Source organism: Thermothelomyces heterothallicus (genome assembly GCF_042370625.1).
Source record: "Thermothelomyces heterothallicus CBS 202.75 unplaced genomic scaffold P884_scaffold_11, whole genome shotgun sequence".
NCBI classification, from domain to species: Eukaryota; Fungi; Ascomycota; class Sordariomycetes; order Sordariales; family Chaetomiaceae; genus Thermothelomyces; species Thermothelomyces heterothallicus.
The window spans coordinates 390,122-406,682 of record NW_027192572.1 but is presented as its reverse complement, the minus strand read 5'-3'; the positions used below and the strand labels follow the sequence as shown (position 1 = coordinate 406,682).

Sequence of the window (16,561 nt, the reverse complement as noted above, 5' to 3'; positions counted from 1 at the left end):
GGGGCGCTCCGGCTGAATCATCATCCGGGTTACACAGTAAGGTATCTACCTTTACTTAGCCCAGTGCCTGACTTGCATCGTGCCTGTTTTCTCCTCTTGTCCCATCAGGAAGCTGCCAAAGTTGCGGAATTGTGGAAGTTCAAACCATCCAGAAACATACGATGCTGTCGAGCGGGTTCTGGAAGCGGCGGTCGCTGCGGGTGCCCGACAACCAGCGGACCAAGGCGGCCGAGTTGACGCTACGCGAGTCGCTATATCCGCTAAGCCTCGTCACCATTCTGTTCTTCCTCTGGGGCTTCAGCTACGGCCTCCTCGACACGCTCAACAAGCACTTCCAGAACACCCTCGGCATCACCAAGACGCGCTCGTCCGGGCTGCAGGCCGCCTATTTTGGGTAAGTAGCGGGATCTCAAGATTTGGCTACGGTTACTAGGTATTCTTTCGGACCCAAGAGAACGACTAACGACTCTTTTTGCCAGGGCGTACCCGCTAGCTTCTCTTGGCCACGCGGCATGGATTCTGAGGCACTATGGCTACCGCGCCGTCTTCATCTGGGGCTTGTTCCTGTACGGCCTCGGCGCCCTGCTCGCCATCCCCTCCATCATGCACCATTCGTTCGCCGGCTTCTGCGTCTGCATCTTCATCATCGGCAACGGCCTAGGCTCGCTCGAAACGGCCGCCAACCCGTATATCACAGGTTCGTCCTCGTTTTCTTCCCTCTTCTTCACTCGAGAAGACGTCTCGGCGCTGACGCGTGAGGTCCGATTTACCGCTTCCTCCCAATAACAGTCTGCGGCCCGCCCAAGTTCTCCGAGATCCGAATCAACGTCGCCCAAGCCTTCAATGGCATTGGCACCGTCGTGGCCCCGGTCCTGGGCTCGTACGTCTTCTTCACTTTTGACGACCAGACGGCCCTGCGCAACGTGCAGTGGGTGTATCTGGCCATCGCCTGCTTCGTCTTTCTGCTGGCCGGTGTCTTCTTCCTCTCCGTCATCCCCGAGATTACCGACGCCGACATGGCCTTCCAGGCGGCCGAGACGCACGCCGGCGCCGACGACCGGCCCTTCCACACCCAGTACCGTCTCTTCCACGCCGCCTTCGCTCAGTTCTGCTACACGGGCGCCCAGGTCGCCATCGCGGGCTACTTTATCAACTACGCGACCGAGACGCGGCCCAACACGGACTCGGCGCTCGGCAGCAAGTTCCTGGCGGGGTCCCAGGCCGGATTCGCCGTCGGCCGCTTCGGCGGCGCCGCCATGATGCAGCTCATCAAGCCGCGCAAGGTGTTCGGCCTGTTCATGACCATGTGCATCGTCTTCTCGGCGCCCGCCATCACCCAGCGGGGGAACGTGGGCCTGAGCATGCTCTACCTCGTCATGTTCTTCGAGTCCATCTGCTTCCCCACCATCATAGCGCTGGGCATGCGCGGCCTCGGCCGCCACACCAAGCGCGGCTCCGGCTGGATCGTCGCCGGCGTGCTCGGCGGCGCCTGCGTGCCCCCGCTCATGGGCGCCGCCGCCGACGCCCGCGGCACCGGCTTCTCCATGCTCGTGCCCCTCTGCTTCTTCGTCGCCGCCTGGAGCTATGCCCTGGCTGTCAACTTTGCACCCCCCTACCGCAGCGTCGTAGACGCCTTCTCTACCACCGAGGTCGGCCTCAGGGAGAAGAAGCGCGAGGACGTCGGGGCGGAGAAGGGGGGAGAAGCAGGGGGCAAAGGAGGGGTAACCGGGCCGGAGGACGCCAGTGGGGACAAGCCGGATGTGGTGAACTCGGAGAAGGTCTGATAGAGTATCCATCTAGAGAAGAAGGTAGAGACTGGGGGGCTACTCTCCCAAAGGGAAGAGAGGGCCATGGTTTTGATAACGGCATATAACGAACACCCGGATGAACAGGACCAGACATTGAAAGTAACCTGAGAGCCTTTTCAATTGTGTCGGTCCTAGTACTACGACGCTATGGTATCCGTAGTACCACGCCTCTCAGAACCGGATGATGGGTTTGATAACCTGGGTGTGTTAGCAGTCGAGTGGACACGGGGCTACAAGCAAGCTTCTCTCTCTTACCGTTCCGTCCTTCATGTCCGAGATGGCCTTTTTGAGATCAGCCACAGGATATACCTTACTGATCCTCTCCACCGGAAACTTCCCTCGCTTATGGAGGTCAATAAGTTCGGGAATGAACTGTTGACCGTTAGACGAGTCCGACGAGGGCTGTTTTTGGGTGGCGGTGGGGAAGAAGGGAAAACTGGGCGGCGGGGATAATTATATTATCAAACCTTCGGGGGATGCGAATCTCCTTCGGCAACGCCGATCCACGTCTTCTTGTTGGCGAAGAAGGCCCCGACGTCCACACTGATCCTTGCTTCCATGGGCGTAGCGCCGATCGATGCCGCGGTCCCGCCGTACGCCAGGCAGTCCAGCATCTTCTCGACAACCGACGGCACGCCCGTGGTATCGATGGCAAAGTCCACCCCCCTCCCGCCGGTCAGGCGTCGGATCTCGTCCACGACTGTGCCCTGTTGGAGCGCGGCGGTGTTGATGGCGTGGGTCGCCCCCATCTCTTTGGCCAGCTCCAGTTTCCGCTCCACAAGGTCGACGGCGATGACCTGCTTGACCGAGACGGCCGCGGCAGCCATGATTGCGGCGAACCCGACACTCCCCGCGCCGAATACGGCCACCGTCTGCTCCGGCCGCGGCCGCATAATGTTGAGGATGGTGCCCGCCCCGGTCTGGTAGCCGCAGCCCATGGGCGCATAGAGGGCCAGGGTATCCTCCTCCTCCTCCTCCTCCTTCTCTTCTTCTTCTCCCTTCGGGAACGGATACCGGACGACGCAGTGCTCGTGGACGGCCGAAAAGCGCGAGAAGGAGGACTGCCCGAAGAACTGGCTCCGCACCGGCCGGCCGTCGCCCCGCAGCGCCGCCGGCGTGGTCCCGTCGGGCCGCCGGAGCCCCGTCAAGTTGAGCTGCGCAAAGTCGGCGCACCCGCTGAACTGCTCCTCCCGGCAAGGCGTGCAGTCGCCGCAGGCGGTGAAGGAGAGAAGAACGCGGTCCCCGACGCGCAGCGTCTTGTCCTTGACCTCCGAGCCGATCGCCCGGATGATGCCCGCCCCCTCGTGCCCGGGAATCGCGGGGAACTCGACGAGCGGCCCGGCGGCGCCCGACTGGAGCCAGAAGTCCTGCAAGTGAGATGGGCTGGTTAGCTGTTTTCTAATAATCTGTATTCTTTTTTTGTTTCCGTTTTGCCCTTTTGCCCTCTTTCAGGGTTAATAATTAAAAAAGCGTATTTCCCCCCCTTTTCCTGTTCTCTTCTTTCATCGAGAGGAACACGTACTGTGTGGCAGATGCCCGAGTACTTAATCTCCACCAGCAGCTCGTCCGGCCGCAGATCCTGGATCACGATTGGCGTCATGGCGAAGTCGCCCCCCGGTGCATGCACCACGAGAGCTTCCGTCTCGAGCGGTAGTTGCATCTTGAGTGTGCTTTGCCCCGTATCAGGACCGCGCGTAGAAGAAGAAGAGCTGGGGAGGAAAGCAGATCCCAGATAAGGCATTCATCAAGTCTCAGTTTGCTTTTAAGCAAAAGCATGGGGAGAGATCTCCACTTCGGTTACGAACTCGAACATCCCCGAGCTGGAAGTCATTCTCCGTCCGTGTTAGTTCAAAAAGCAACACTCTCCTCACCCCAGCCCATGTCCCCCTTGCCCCAAGTCTTGGCTTTCCGCACTTAGCCTGTAATTATTATATAGCAGGCTACTTTACCCCTTTCAGTCACACGGTTGCGCTGTTTAAGCCGACGTTCAGAACTTAATTACACTGCTAATTACCCCACAATCATCATACGAGTATAGTTTTCCGAAACTCCTAAACGGAGGCAGTCACAGATAGCTATGCTATATTATTAGCAACTTGAGACAATGGGCGAATTGGCTATTCACTTTTCGATTCCGATACCATGTGGCCGCCCTCAGCGGAAAGTTCTTGCCCCCCTATATGCTTGTGAATGAGCAACGGATGCTGTATTATTCAGTGGCTGCATAAGTAATTTTGCCATACGACGATGGCAACTGACCTTGTCAAGCTGCAAGGGTACTAGAATTTTGGTAATAAGCTCCCGAGAGATTGTAATGAATCCTTTTGCTTCCCGCCGGCGCTTGTTTTCATGAAGAAATATTAATTAATTGCATTATAATCGCTCCGTTATAACACGGATGGTGGTTTTGATTTCCGTTTGTCAACCCTATTTGCAAGAGCCTCAAGGCAACTGCGCCTCCTCTCTCATCTTGGAAACACCTAAAGAAGGCCTTTTCAGACCCTTCAATTGATCCTAGTAGGCAGTCTTATGATCTATCTACCCCTATCAAACGTGCCCATGATTCGGCACGCATTTCCACCAACGTCAACTCACTCCAAGGTACAATATCTGGAGTGAGGATAATAGGCCCAGCTTACCATCGCAAGGGCGGCGACAGTGGTCGAACATTGGTTAATTACCCCCAAAGCTGTGTGCTGAAGCAGCGAAAGAAGCCACGAGTGAATTTGTAATAGCTGGGCAAGTGAATAGCCAACATCGCCATATGTTGTGATCTAATATGCGTCCAATAGTTCAGCACATCGCCGAGTGAACTCGTTATAGGAAAGTATCTACTCAGGGCGGAAGTCCGGGGGAGAGACGATCAGCCGCTACAATGGGAATCGACGTCCATTCCTGTGTTTTTATCAGACGTTGAGGGCCTCCAAACGTACCACAGTGGGCCCGGTGCGACCCAAACAAGGGGACGGTAATATACTCGTGGCGGTGGTGGCGAGCCTTCTTGCCTTAATACCGACAGAATGGCCACACTTAATATTTGGGGTGACTCTAGCAATCACTTGTTTGTTTGTGACAGCCGAGATAGAGATTCATTCATCCCCTGTGTGTGATGCTGGGGTAGTCGAAAGAGACGGGAAAGAACAAACAGAACTGAGAAAGAACTAGAGAGCAATGAAATGAAACCCGAGTAGCGTCCCACATTCAGTACCGGCAACTCCGGGTAGGAGATATTCACGACTGATCCCTTACCTCTACTGAGATCAGCCACAAGCAACCACCCAACACTGCTAGAAAAGATAATAATCCCTTATATCCCGCCTTTTATACCATTCCACCCCATCCTTAATTAGAGCCTCAACTCGCCCATGACCTCACGGTAGCCCTCCAGCACCCGCTTGCCCCGCTCGGCACTGCGGACGCGGATGCTGAGCTGGTACGGCCTGGGTTCCAGGATGACGTGGCTGTTGGTCGCCTGGCTGTCGATGGGCACGGGTTCGCCCGTGCGCGGGCAGGCCTCGGGGCGGAGGTCAAAGGCCCACAGGACGGCGGCGGCGAAGACGAAGGTCTCGTCGTCGACCAGGTGCTGGCCCAGGCAGGTGCGGCGGCCCCAGCCGAACGTGTGCATCGCCTGCCCCTCGCGGAAGTTGGGGTACCGCGTCAGCGGCTCCTGGTACGTCGGCCACCCGGGCTCTAGCCAGCGCTCTGGCCGGAAGCTGTCCCCGTCCGGATACCGGCTCGGCACGCGGTTGAGGGCCCTGATTCATAAGAGGAAAGAGAATTAGTCGGAAGATTTTTTTTTCTCTTTCACCCCCTTTTCCACAATGGGAAGGGGTGGGGCGGGGAAGAGGGATTGTAAAGAAGGAGAGAGAGGAAAGGGTATCGTTTCTGTCTCGAATGGTAGTATAGGTCCGGACTCCTTACCATTCGCAGGCGAGGACAACGGTCCCCTTCTTGATCTTTACCCCCCTGTACTCGTCGTCGCGCTCTGCTTGATGAGGGACACCTGGCAAGAATATAACTGTCAGTGGTTATCATTTCTCCCCCCGTTTCCCCCTTTCAGTTCTCATCATTGATTCCGGGAGAGATGGGAAACAGAGTCGATACAACTCATTAAGAAGAAGATACTCACCCAAGGGCACACTCGACCTCCACCGGACCGTCTCTTTCATGCACGCCCGGACCGTCGGCAGATCGGCAAAGTCCTGCATCGTCGGCATGCGGTCGCCGCAGACGCGGTCGATCTCGGCCTGCGCCTTGATTTGCCAGTCCGGATGCAGGGCCATGGCCATGAGGAAGAACTTCAGGGGCCCGCTGATGGTAATGACCCCGACGAGGTTGAGGAAGCCGATCATGCAGCTCGCAAACACCTCCTGGTCCTCGGTCTGGTCGAGGTCGCCGTTCCCCTCCCTCCCGACCTGCTCAAAGTAGCGGTACGCCCACGTGTCGCCGGGCAGGTCGCCCCTCCGCATGCGGTCCTTGGCCAGGCGGAAGTTGCTGAGCCACCAGGCGCGCTGCTCGCGCTCGCGGCGGATCTCGAAACGGTACCATGGGTTGGCGAAGGCGGGCAGGTGCCACAGGGGCGTGGCCGTGTTGGTGATGGGGCCCGACACGCTCATGCAGCGCAGCGTCGTGTCGGCGCTCTCGCCGTTGGCACGCCCCTGCGTCGCGTCGTCCCAGGCCAGCCGCGACATGACGCGCCCGCAGTACTCGCGCGTGTAGTCGAGGAACCGCGCCGGGTCCAGCAGCAGCAGGCCCAAATACCGCCTCGTCTCGCGCTCCACGTGCCCGTAGAAGTGGTGCTTGTACGCCTCGGCCATGGCCGCGTGCACCCATTTGCGCTGTGCCTTCCAGATGTCTTTGGTTTGTGAAACACAAAATGGGACGAGTGTGTTGTCAGCAATGAAGCGGGCCGTATATTTTTTTTTTTTTTTTTTTTTTTTTTGTTTGGGGGGGGGGGGTTGGTTGGGACAGACGGAGAAGAGGGGAATACGTACCATGGCGGTCCATCAAGGCGGAATACGCGGGACCGTCCTTGTGCCTGATGAGCGAGCGGATCTGCGGCCGGCCCGAGTAGATGTGGCCCCTCTTCACCAGCAGCTCCTCGGCAATCTTCTCGTCCGAGACGATGACGAACCGTTGATCCAGTGCCCGGGTGTAGTAGATCGGCCCGTACATGTCGGCCCATTCCTTGAACTTCAGCCAGAGCGAGAATCGCGGCAGGTCATGTACGCGACCCAGGATGGGGAACTGCCGCGGTCCGGGGAATCGAGCCTTGGTTCCGGGATTCTTTCTCCACGACATGAGCTTCTTGACGGCCGAGAATAGAAGGCTCGGGACAGCCAGGTATAGCAGAATCAATGCAAGTCCCTCCATCGTGATGGCCCGGGAGAAGAAAGACGGCGGAAGGGTCGACAGACTTGGCACCTTTAGTCCGTAAGAGACCGGGGGAAAGAAGTGTTCTGAGGAAGGCCTTGAGGGTCCTATTGAATCCCCTCGCTCGCGTTCTGCTATGGGCTCAGTAGGGTGCAAAGAGAGACATTCGAGATATTCCACATCAGCTGGCCCTGTCCTGGCGTGGTTTATACCAGTCTGATAAGGTCGCTCCTTCCAGGATCCGGAGGCGGCCAGGCTTGCGGCATGTGATATGTTCACCGGAGGAGGAGGAGGAGGAGGCTCGTTACCCGGGACCATGTTGTACGTGGTTTGATATTCATGAGGGAGGCCACATATCTTAGGCTCGGGCTGACGGACAACCATGACGCTGGCGGCGGTCTTGTTAACCAGGACTAGCGTGGAGAGAGTCCGAAGTGTTTCGCGCCGCTCCGTCCCCAAGTCGGCGGCTGAGGAACATCAGAGTGGGGACGAGGATGCTATACGTGTCAATTTGCAGCTGAAAGCGGCATTTGACATGCCTACACGAGCAGCACTGCATGCCGGTTCCGATTTGCTCACGAACGGATGAGATGAATGATATGAGACGGACTGCTGCGGCGCCTAAGTAGGTTTCTGTGAGGCATACCCCGGATTAAAATTCGACCTTTGACGATCTGCTCAGGTGTCCGTGACCGCTCTGATGATCTGAGCCTAGAAGGATGTCAGCTTCGATATGCCGTGTTCCCCCCCTCCACATTTAGCGTGCGGGAAATCCGGGCCCAAAGTTCTTGCTCGATGGCAACCAAGAGCTCGCATTTACCAGGCATAAGCAGCCTATACTAAGAACTTCCATCCCTCCCGAAGGAAGAACCGGGGTCGTGGGAGGGTGGTCTTCGTGGGTGGCCCCCCCCCCCAAAAGAAAAACAACAACAACAACAACAACAACAACAACAACAACACGGCAAGACTGCTCCGCTCCGTGAAAGCTTCCCTCATTTCCCTTAGGAGACGGGACAGCCCTCGTAGAACAAAGACGCAGGCTTTGCAGAAGTGCCGGTTTCAGTCAGCCGTGGCCAAGCCGACATACAGCGAGTATAAGGCTAGTCGGGGATTGAGTATTGGATTGGGGCCGCAGCGGCCCTGAAAGCTGCGATAGTCGGGCTGGCGGGCGCAACCGGCGCCGAACTAGCTGAATGGGTATGTGCATTCCCAGATACAGACAGGGATAGGATTAGAGTGACTCTTCTACAGAGACGAGAGAGTTTCACAACATTAAAAAGGCCGATGTGGAAGATTTTGCGGATGATGGGTTGGGGATGTCCGAACCGCTTTTGCGAAGTAATGCGCGACCGAAACGCCATACCGGCACAAACGCGACTAATGTGTAATTACGTTCGTAATTAAGTAATGGAACTCGGGCGGTCGGGTCGTTGAAGCAGGCATGAGTGTCGCAACTACTGCGCTGGGACGAAAAAAGCTCTGCAAACGTGTTACAGCTTGCAGGTCGCATCCCAGGGAAGGCTCCCCGCTGGAGACGAAAATAGTCCCCAAAGTTGGCCCCAGTCTCGGAATAGTAAATGCAATAGGTCCGGTGCCGAAGGCAGACGAATACCGACGATTGATTGCGGCACGCAGTGCTGTCGGCTTGACAGATCGGCATCGATGTCTTGCCACAAATCCGGGGGTGAGGGGACGAGCGGCGAGTTTGTGACAGGTGTTGCATTGTGAGACCATGCATAATTATGACCTGACTGCTGTCCAGTCACCCGGGACAATGATGCAGAGCATGAGCTCCGGCGCCGGGGTTCAAGCAAAGCTTGTGCGTCCCGTTTCTGGTTACGCAGCGCTTGCAGTCTCATCCAGGCGTCTAAACCGAGGGCAGCGCTGAAAGTTGGAAAAGGTAAAAAGACGGTCACATTTGGCGGTTGGTGTCCTTACCATCATCCACTGGAACAGAAAAGGGCTTGATATAGGAACGAATCCCAGTATGCTCAGAGGCATGCGCGCACCATGCTCCGTGGCAGTCTTGGGCAGAAATGGTGTCCCGCCAGATTCCGCCATCAGAACGACTGTCTCGTCCTGAATAGAGGCGGACGACTCAGCAACCGCGTTGTTGAACCGGCAGCGACGAACGAGCCGCTGGGTGATGTTCAATAATACCCTTGGACATACAAACTGAAGCATTGTACTGTGTTGCCCTGGGAGGTTGAAGCTGATTAGCAGAATTCAGCCATAAAGTCGAGTGAGAATCGTCCGCGCCCCGACATCTTGGAGGCGTTTGTGAAACAAGAATAGGCCGTTGAGATAGGGGTTCATCTGTGCTACCGACTAGGAGTGTCAACAGACCAACGAATCAAACGCACAGGATACTGAGTTAAGGCTGTGCAGTCACGGAAATTGAACTGTAGCCGTCCTAAATGGCGGAATGCATGGTGGTAGCACCACAGTAACTATGTGAGAAGTCGGCACTGAAAGAAGCAATGAGAGCCGAGAGCACCTCCAACAACAATGGCCACTCAAATAAGGAAACTTGGTGCTCGCAAGAGGCGACGTCTCACGGCTTGAACGAGATTGCACTGTCGTCAGTGTCGGGGATCTCCTTGAATCCCCTTCGGAAGCAGAATCCTTCGCGAGCATCTGCTAAAGCGACTGGACAACGACGCGTAGATGGCATTGGCCCATTTCGAAAGAGAGGCCAATAGACCTAGTTGAAACAGCGAATATGCGGACGCGCTCGTTGAACTTTCTTGGGGGCCAAAGCTAAGCCGGAACATAATTAGTGTAAGATGGCCCACGGTGGATAGACCACGAACAAGACTGGCTGCACAAAATCTAGCTGATGACGATAAGTAGAGATGGGAGGAATCAGCTGAAAATTATCAGCATTTTGTGCGGCGTTGAAGCGGGAGGTTCGTCTCCCATTTATCTCTATCCAGGCTAGCCCTTCTCGTTGATGCTGCCCTGGTCGATTTTAAGCCTGAGAACGGCTGCTGTGCTTCAAAATAGAGTCGTTCGCACACTAGAGCAAGAAGACGCCTTCAGAAGTCAGTGTGATTGTTGGGACCGCGTGTAGCCAGATTACTGGGGAAGTTCTAGAAAATTGCATATACGAAGCGTCTGTTGATGAATTGACTTTACAAGTTCCAATTCGCACTGGTTGGAAAACCTGAAGGCCAAAGACGATATTAACAGGAAACCAGGTGAAATGGGCAGCTTCATTCAGCCTTGGATATAAGGCTGTCAACCCAAGTGTGGCTGCATGTGGGGTTTGACTTGGTTGCGCAAGCGTTGCCTGGGCCCTGCGCCCGAACTACCCCGCCAAACACTCATCCATCAACCCCCTCCCCAAAAGTTCAGGGGGCCAGCCCAATGACATCAGCTGCTACAGCTGAGCGCCCAGGGCCCAGAAAAAGGCTTTCCTTTGCGAAACCGAAGCCATTCCCAGGAGCTCTCTGCAGCGCGGAGTCGCAGCATACTGAAAATGACTGCGTGAGTAGCCGACGAACGTTGGCCCGACAAAGATTCTTCGATCTGACCTTTCACGATGATGGCTGCAGCTCCAACATCCTGTCGATTCCTTTCCGGAAGTCGACCCAGATTTCGCTCGCCCCCTCGATCCGCCAGTACATCTCGAAAAAGTATGATCAGCACCCGGACATGTTCCGCCATGACCTCGAAACCATCGACGCCTTGCGCCGGGACGCCGTCAACTCGCGCGACGCCCACCCCAGTGGCATCAAGAGGCTCCAAACATACGCGGGACAACTGGTGTGGATGAGCGGGAAATTCCCGATCGATGTATATTCCCCTCTCCTTCCCATGCTGCCCGGCCCGGCCCCTCTTCACGAACCGCACACTGACACCAGTACTTGCTGCACAGATTGGCGTCGACTTCACCTGGTATCCCGCGCTCGGTTACCACACCGAACACCCCCTCGTGCAGAATAACCTCAAGTATGAGCTCATGAATATTCTCTTCAACCTCGCCGCGCTATACTCGCAGCTAGCCGTGGCCTCCAATCGGAGCAACACCGAGGGACTCAAAACCGCCGCGAGCTACTTTTCGCAAGCGGCAGGGGTTCTCAACCACATGAAGACCGAGATTCTTCCCGAGCTACGGATGCCCAACCCTCCTGACGACATGGATGAGGCAACTTTGGAGTCTCTGATTCAGTTGTTCTTGGCCCAGAGCCAGGAGTGCTTCTGGCAGAAGGCCGTGATGGACGGGTACAAGGACGCCTCCATCGCCAAGCTGGCGGCGCGCGTCTCGGATCTCTACAACCTGGCAGGCGATGCGGCGATGCGTAGCGAGGCCATCAGCTCGGCTTGGATCCACCACATGAGCGCGAAGCATCACCACTTTGCCGCCGCCGCGCAGTACCGTGCCGCCTGCGATTGTCTGGAGAAGAAACGGTACGGCGAGGAGGTGGCCCGGCTGGCCGATGCCATCGCCTGCGTCAACGAGGGCCTGAGGGAGTGCAAGGGAGGCTACATTAACAAGGCCGTCGTGGAAGACCTCCAGGGTCTCAAGAAACGGTTGGAGAACGACTTGAAACGGGCCGAGAAGGACAACGACGTTATCTACCTCCGTAGGTTTCTTTCTTTTTCGTGTGATTTTTTTCCCTTCCCTCCATGAAACAGCACTAACTGCCGGTAGAGGTTGTTCCGCCAAAACCGGAGCTGAAGATTCTCGAGCGTGCCAACATGGCTGTTGCACGAGTTCCGCCTCAGGTCGCCAACCCTTATGAGTATCTGGGAGACCACGCCGAGTTTGGGCCCGCCCTTTTCACCAAGCTTGTCCCATTTTCTGTCCATGTCGCCGTTTCGATATATGACGAGCGGCGGGACCGCCTGGTTAACAACAATATTGTCGCCGAGCTCGAGTCAATGACGGACAAACTCCATGAAATCCTCTCCAGCCTGAATCTGCCCGGTTCACTGCAGGCGCTTGAAAAGCCTTTGGGTTTACCCGGCACGCTTGTCCAACACGCCGACGAGATTCGCCAAGCAGATGCCATCAACCGGCTCCAGCGTGGGCTCACGGATATTGAAAAGCTGTGCGCGAGCGACAAGATGATATTTGAAGAAGGAAAAGCGCTTCTGGCAGCCGAAGAAGAAGAAGACAAGAAGCTGCGGCTGAAACATGGTACCCAGCGCTGGACGAGGCCAGAATCTCGGCTAGATCCGAGTCGTGATGGCGGGGCCAGGTTGTGGAACCAAGCGGCCGAGATCGACGGTTACTTTGCATCCAGTACTTCTAGCGATGCAGTGGTGCGAGAGAAGTTTGCCGCCGTCAAGGATACGCTGGCCATCCTCGCCGGTCCTGATAGGGGGATCATGGACTACATCCCGAATAGCAGGAAAACCGATATTCCCGAGGCCCTCAAGCCAGCCATAGGAAGGCTGAGAGGAGTGTACAACGATATCTTACGCCTGGAGTCCCGAAGGAGAAAACGGGTCGAATCTCTCAGGGCCAGAAGCCGAGCTGATGACATCAAAACGGATATTCTTGAGGAAGCAGCGCGCCTGGAGCGTACATACCCAAACACCCCCATCGTGCCGGCGCATTTTGAAGATTTCTTCGACAAGCGCCTGGACCGCTTGTACGAGCCTGAGCTTGAGGTGGTAGAGAAGGAGCGTGCAGATCAGGAAAAATTAGTCGCAGACCTCCAGCGCGCCAACCGTGAATTCGAGGCGCAGAAGAGAAGCATAGGGGAGAAGGGGAATCATGAGAGGGAAAAAGCGCTACAGCGGCTCGACAGTGCGTACTACAAGTACAAGGAAATCGTCAGCAATGTCGAGGTTGGGAGGAAGTTCTATAACGATCTGAGTAGGATCGTGGAAGCATTCCGCAACCAGGCACGCCACTGGGTCAACGAGCGGAGGAAGGAGGCGCGCGCCCTGGAAGAGTAGGTCACCACCAGTACGTCAGCATGGCCCGATGGTGATAACTAACATATCCCAGTGAAATATCAATGCCACCGCTTGCATCCCTTTCGCTCGGCCCAGCGCAGTCGCCACAGTCCAATTCGTACCAGAGCCCGAATCCAGCCTCCTACTACACACAGACACAGCCCCCGGAACCGCGTCAAAATAGTGCCCACGCCCACCAGAGCCCGCCACCTGTAGAGGCGCAGATCCAAAGCTGGGCAGACAATGTCCAACAGCAACAACCTCGGCCAAAGCCACCCGTCGCTCCCGTGGCCGCAATGCAAGGTGCGTGGACGCCAGAAATGGGAATAAGATTCTCAGGGCCTCCCGCTGCTGGGGTGAGCAGCGCTCCGGCGGCTGGGAGGCAAGGTAGTGGAAACCCTCCAGTAAGAGGAACATGGGATCCGAATTCCGGGATTCGGTTTGGTTAGAAAGCCTAGGGCTTGAAATTATGGCGCGATGTCAAACACGGCTTGGTTATACTGCCGCAAACTGGGAGAAACGTGCCTGGTTATGCGACGCTCTGGTACCTAACTACACGACACAGACGTTCTGTCAAGACAACGCCTGCTATAGGCACTTGTGCGGGTGGTAATTATATTATGCTTCTATTTCAGCTCTCTATTTTTCGAAACGGACTCTCCCGTTCCATTCCCATCTCCCGTGCCGGTTTATCAACCTCAACATGTGGATAGAAAGCGATGATCATTCCCAGGCATTAATCGTCACGATCGGGAGGAGCGGCCCGGACTTGATACTAATGGTACAACCCCGAGCAAGCGCCCATGACATGACTCGATCCCCAACGCCGTCCCAAATTCCTTCCGTAGATCCTGCGACTTACACATTCCCGTGATCCAGCGCGCGGACGATGGCGTAGCTCGTCCCGGCAGCGAGCGCACCGACGATCAGGGTCTGTACGGAGCCCCAAAGGCCGGCCTTGCGGGTGCGGATGGCCAGCCAGTTCTTGAGGAAGCCGAAGATGAGCAGGATGACGACGGTGATGGCGACCGAGACGAGCAGGGCGCGGTCGGTGCGGCTCAGGAAGAAGTAGGGCAGCATCGGGATCAGGCCGCCGACGAAGTAACTCAGCCCCATGGTGGCGGCCGAGGCCCAGGCGCGGCCGACGTCGGGCTCGGGCAGGCGCAGCTCAAAGTCCATCATGAAGCGCACCCACCGGTCCTTGGAGGCCGTCAGCTCGGCCACCAGCGGGGCGGCGGCCTCGCGGCCGACGCCGTAGCGGGCGAGGATGTCGTAGATCTCGGCGCGCTCCACGGCCGGGCACGCGTCGACCTCGGCGGACTCGCGCTCCAGTTCGGCTTCCCTGCGGAGAGGAGGAAGTCAGGACTAATTTAATTCTTCGATTCTTAGGCTTTTCCCGGGGGGGGGAATGATAAATTAACGTACCAATGCTGCCGCTCGGTATCGGCCGCCAGGTAGGCGCCTAGGCCCATACTGATCATGCCGCTGCAGAGCTCGGCGAGGCCGCCCATGATGACGATCCTCGAGTCGCCGAGCGAGGACAGGCCGGCGGTCAGGGCGAAGGGCACCGTCAGGCCGTCCGAGAAGCCGATGATGACGTCGCGCATGATGCTGTCGTACTGGCCCATGTGTGCCTCGACGTGCGGCCGCTCCGGCTGCGGCGCGCTCGATGTCATACGGTTGACCATCTTGGGGCGGACCCGCGACGATGTCGACGGCGGCGGGCGCTCGGGCGAGCTGAGCCCGGCCGAGAGGAGCGGCGTCTCTTCGGAGGAGTGGGACATTTTTTTTTTCTTTGACTTTTTTTTGTCCCTGTTTTACGGTCAATTGGCCCAAGCACTTAGCTGTGCGACGGTGATTGAAAGTTTAGTGCTGAGGTTGTCGCGTCGATGAGTCTGGTGAGGTTAATTATGTGACCAGTCTCTTCAGTGCTCACGTTTGTATCGCCGCAGTTGCGGATTGTGAGCGAGAACGAGTTGTCTTCTTGGGGCATCGGGTATCAGAGGGTATTTCCTCGCTGCTTTGCAGTCTTGAACTTGCTCGGCGCTTACTTATCGGCGTCGACTAAGACGTTGCCGTAAAGGTGCCCACGATGGTTGTTGTTGCACGCATGGCGTGATATTCGAAGCTGGAAGTTGCACACGAGGTGGCGCTCCAAGTCACCCGCAAGGGTTAGGGGTTAGAGCCCCAGTCAGCAGAAGTATATGGAATGCTTGGGAAGAAAATGGTGCCTTTTCTTGGATGACGATTACGAACAGGCCGTGTAAGATCAGTGCCAAGTAATAGCTTCAATTGAATCTGCTAGATAAGCCTTGCCTTCATCTTGACATCGTGAACTATTCGGGGCAGCTCTTCCAAGCGTCATGGCTCGCTAATTACAAATACGTGCATGTAATTGGCCCATGTGGACTGTGCAACACGCAAGCGAAAGAAGTTCATCCCTCCCCTGCGGCCTCCCCTTCACACTGGAATCCCTCCTACGAATTCTTATCTGATTCTTGGGGACCGAATCAAGGATTAATTATACAAGACCGAATCTTTGCGAAAACATACTAGTTGCGCTGCTTTGGAATTTCCAATGTCCAATTGCGTTTGCTTTGATTGCTTTTTGACTCCAATCGAATAGCCATCCTGACCGAACTCGGTGGAGTCTGGCATGATGTGCCGAAAACGGCCATATCCATTGTTTCAACCCACGCTGGTTTTGTCTAACAAAGACGGCTCGATTCAAATCACAAAGAACCGGAACGTAGTACCACTGAGCTTCCACAAGAAGAGTTGAACATGACTCGCTACCCTCAAAGCGATTTACTTTGGTTTGCCCGATCTAGGAGTCTGAGCGGTGTGGACAGCGTACCAGTTAAAATGCTCGTCAATTCCCGAATAAGACGGCTCCTGTTGCGCATTGCTAGGAAACTCCGTTTCGTTAATACACAAGGCCGACTCGTCGCAAAGCACTAATTATCACACAGGTCATCAGCTGCATTGGTAGCCGTGGCCGCATAGCGGAGAATGAGGCAACATCAAGCCACTATCGTCTCCCTTTGAGCCGCAATTCAACCACCTGATAAACTTACCAAAAGAAGAAAACAGAAACCAGCAAACGTTCGAACGACCGGCCATTGATATCAACTATTGGCCGAGATCGAAACTGTCCAACCTCTTGACCTTTGGCAAAACGAAAATCTTCAGACTCCTTCCTCCCGTAAGCCTTGAGCGCCGAATTTAATTAATTATGGCAGGAGGAAAAGCGACCGATAAGAACGAGTCCATCCCCGTTGGGCGCGTGACAAGAGCTCGGGCGGCGCAAGTAGCCGGCGCTCAAACGAATGAGACAACTCTAATCGATGCTCTCGAGGAACGTGCTTCTATGCTGGGGGAGGCAGCGGTTCAAGGGGTAAAAGTCGGGAGAAAAGCGATCGCCGAGCCCGGGAATGGCACGGCCAGATACGAGACAACAACGCCCA

The 16,561-nt window shown here is 56.1% G+C and overlaps 5 protein-coding genes across 5 annotated transcripts; 2 read left to right on the top strand and 3 right to left on the bottom strand.

The window, feature by feature from the left end:
- Positions 1 to 85: 85 nt before the first annotated feature.
- P884DRAFT_243373 (major facilitator superfamily domain-containing protein) lies at positions 86 to 1,953 on the top strand. Its single transcript, XM_069440315.1, has 3 exons — positions 86 to 394; positions 480 to 697; positions 790 to 1,953. The coding sequence occupies exons 1-3, from the start codon at positions 162 to 164 to the stop codon at positions 1,782 to 1,784; spliced, it is 1,446 nt and encodes a 481-aa protein (XP_069297545.1). The 5' UTR covers positions 86 to 161; the 3' UTR covers positions 1,785 to 1,953.
- Positions 1,954 to 2,269: 316 nt separating this feature from the next.
- P884DRAFT_200576 (chaperonin 10-like protein) lies at positions 2,270 to 3,468 on the bottom strand (the record flags this gene model as incomplete). Its single annotated transcript, XM_069438306.1, has 2 exons — positions 2,270 to 3,175; positions 3,331 to 3,468. 2 exons carry the CDS (start codon positions 3,466 to 3,468, stop codon positions 2,270 to 2,272), a joined length of 1,044 nt encoding a protein of 347 aa, XP_069297544.1.
- A 1,686-nt stretch (positions 3,469 to 5,154) lies between these two features.
- Positions 5,155 to 7,181, bottom strand: P884DRAFT_200325 (cytochrome P450; the record flags this gene model as incomplete). Its single annotated transcript, XM_069438290.1, has 4 exons — positions 5,155 to 5,563; positions 5,730 to 5,811; positions 5,938 to 6,663; positions 6,803 to 7,181. The coding sequence occupies 4 exons, from the start codon at positions 7,179 to 7,181 to the stop codon at positions 5,155 to 5,157; spliced, it is 1,596 nt and encodes a 531-aa protein (XP_069297543.1).
- Positions 7,182 to 10,537: 3,356 nt separating this feature from the next.
- On the top strand, positions 10,538 to 13,718 carry P884DRAFT_259589 (BRO1-like domain-containing protein). Its single transcript, XM_069441363.1, has 5 exons — positions 10,538 to 10,670; positions 10,739 to 10,979; positions 11,062 to 11,770; positions 11,839 to 13,090; positions 13,147 to 13,718. Exons 1-5 carry the CDS (start codon positions 10,663 to 10,665, stop codon positions 13,541 to 13,543), a joined length of 2,607 nt encoding a protein of 868 aa, XP_069297542.1. The 5' UTR covers positions 10,538 to 10,662; the 3' UTR covers positions 13,544 to 13,718.
- Positions 13,719 to 13,952: 234 nt separating this feature from the next.
- P884DRAFT_299768 (VIT family-domain-containing protein) lies at positions 13,953 to 14,878 on the bottom strand (the record flags this gene model as incomplete). Its single annotated transcript, XM_069444708.1, has 2 exons — positions 13,953 to 14,436; positions 14,520 to 14,878. 2 exons carry the CDS (start codon positions 14,876 to 14,878, stop codon positions 13,953 to 13,955), a joined length of 843 nt encoding a protein of 280 aa, XP_069297541.1.
- Between the last annotated feature and the right edge of the window lie 1,683 nt (positions 14,879 to 16,561).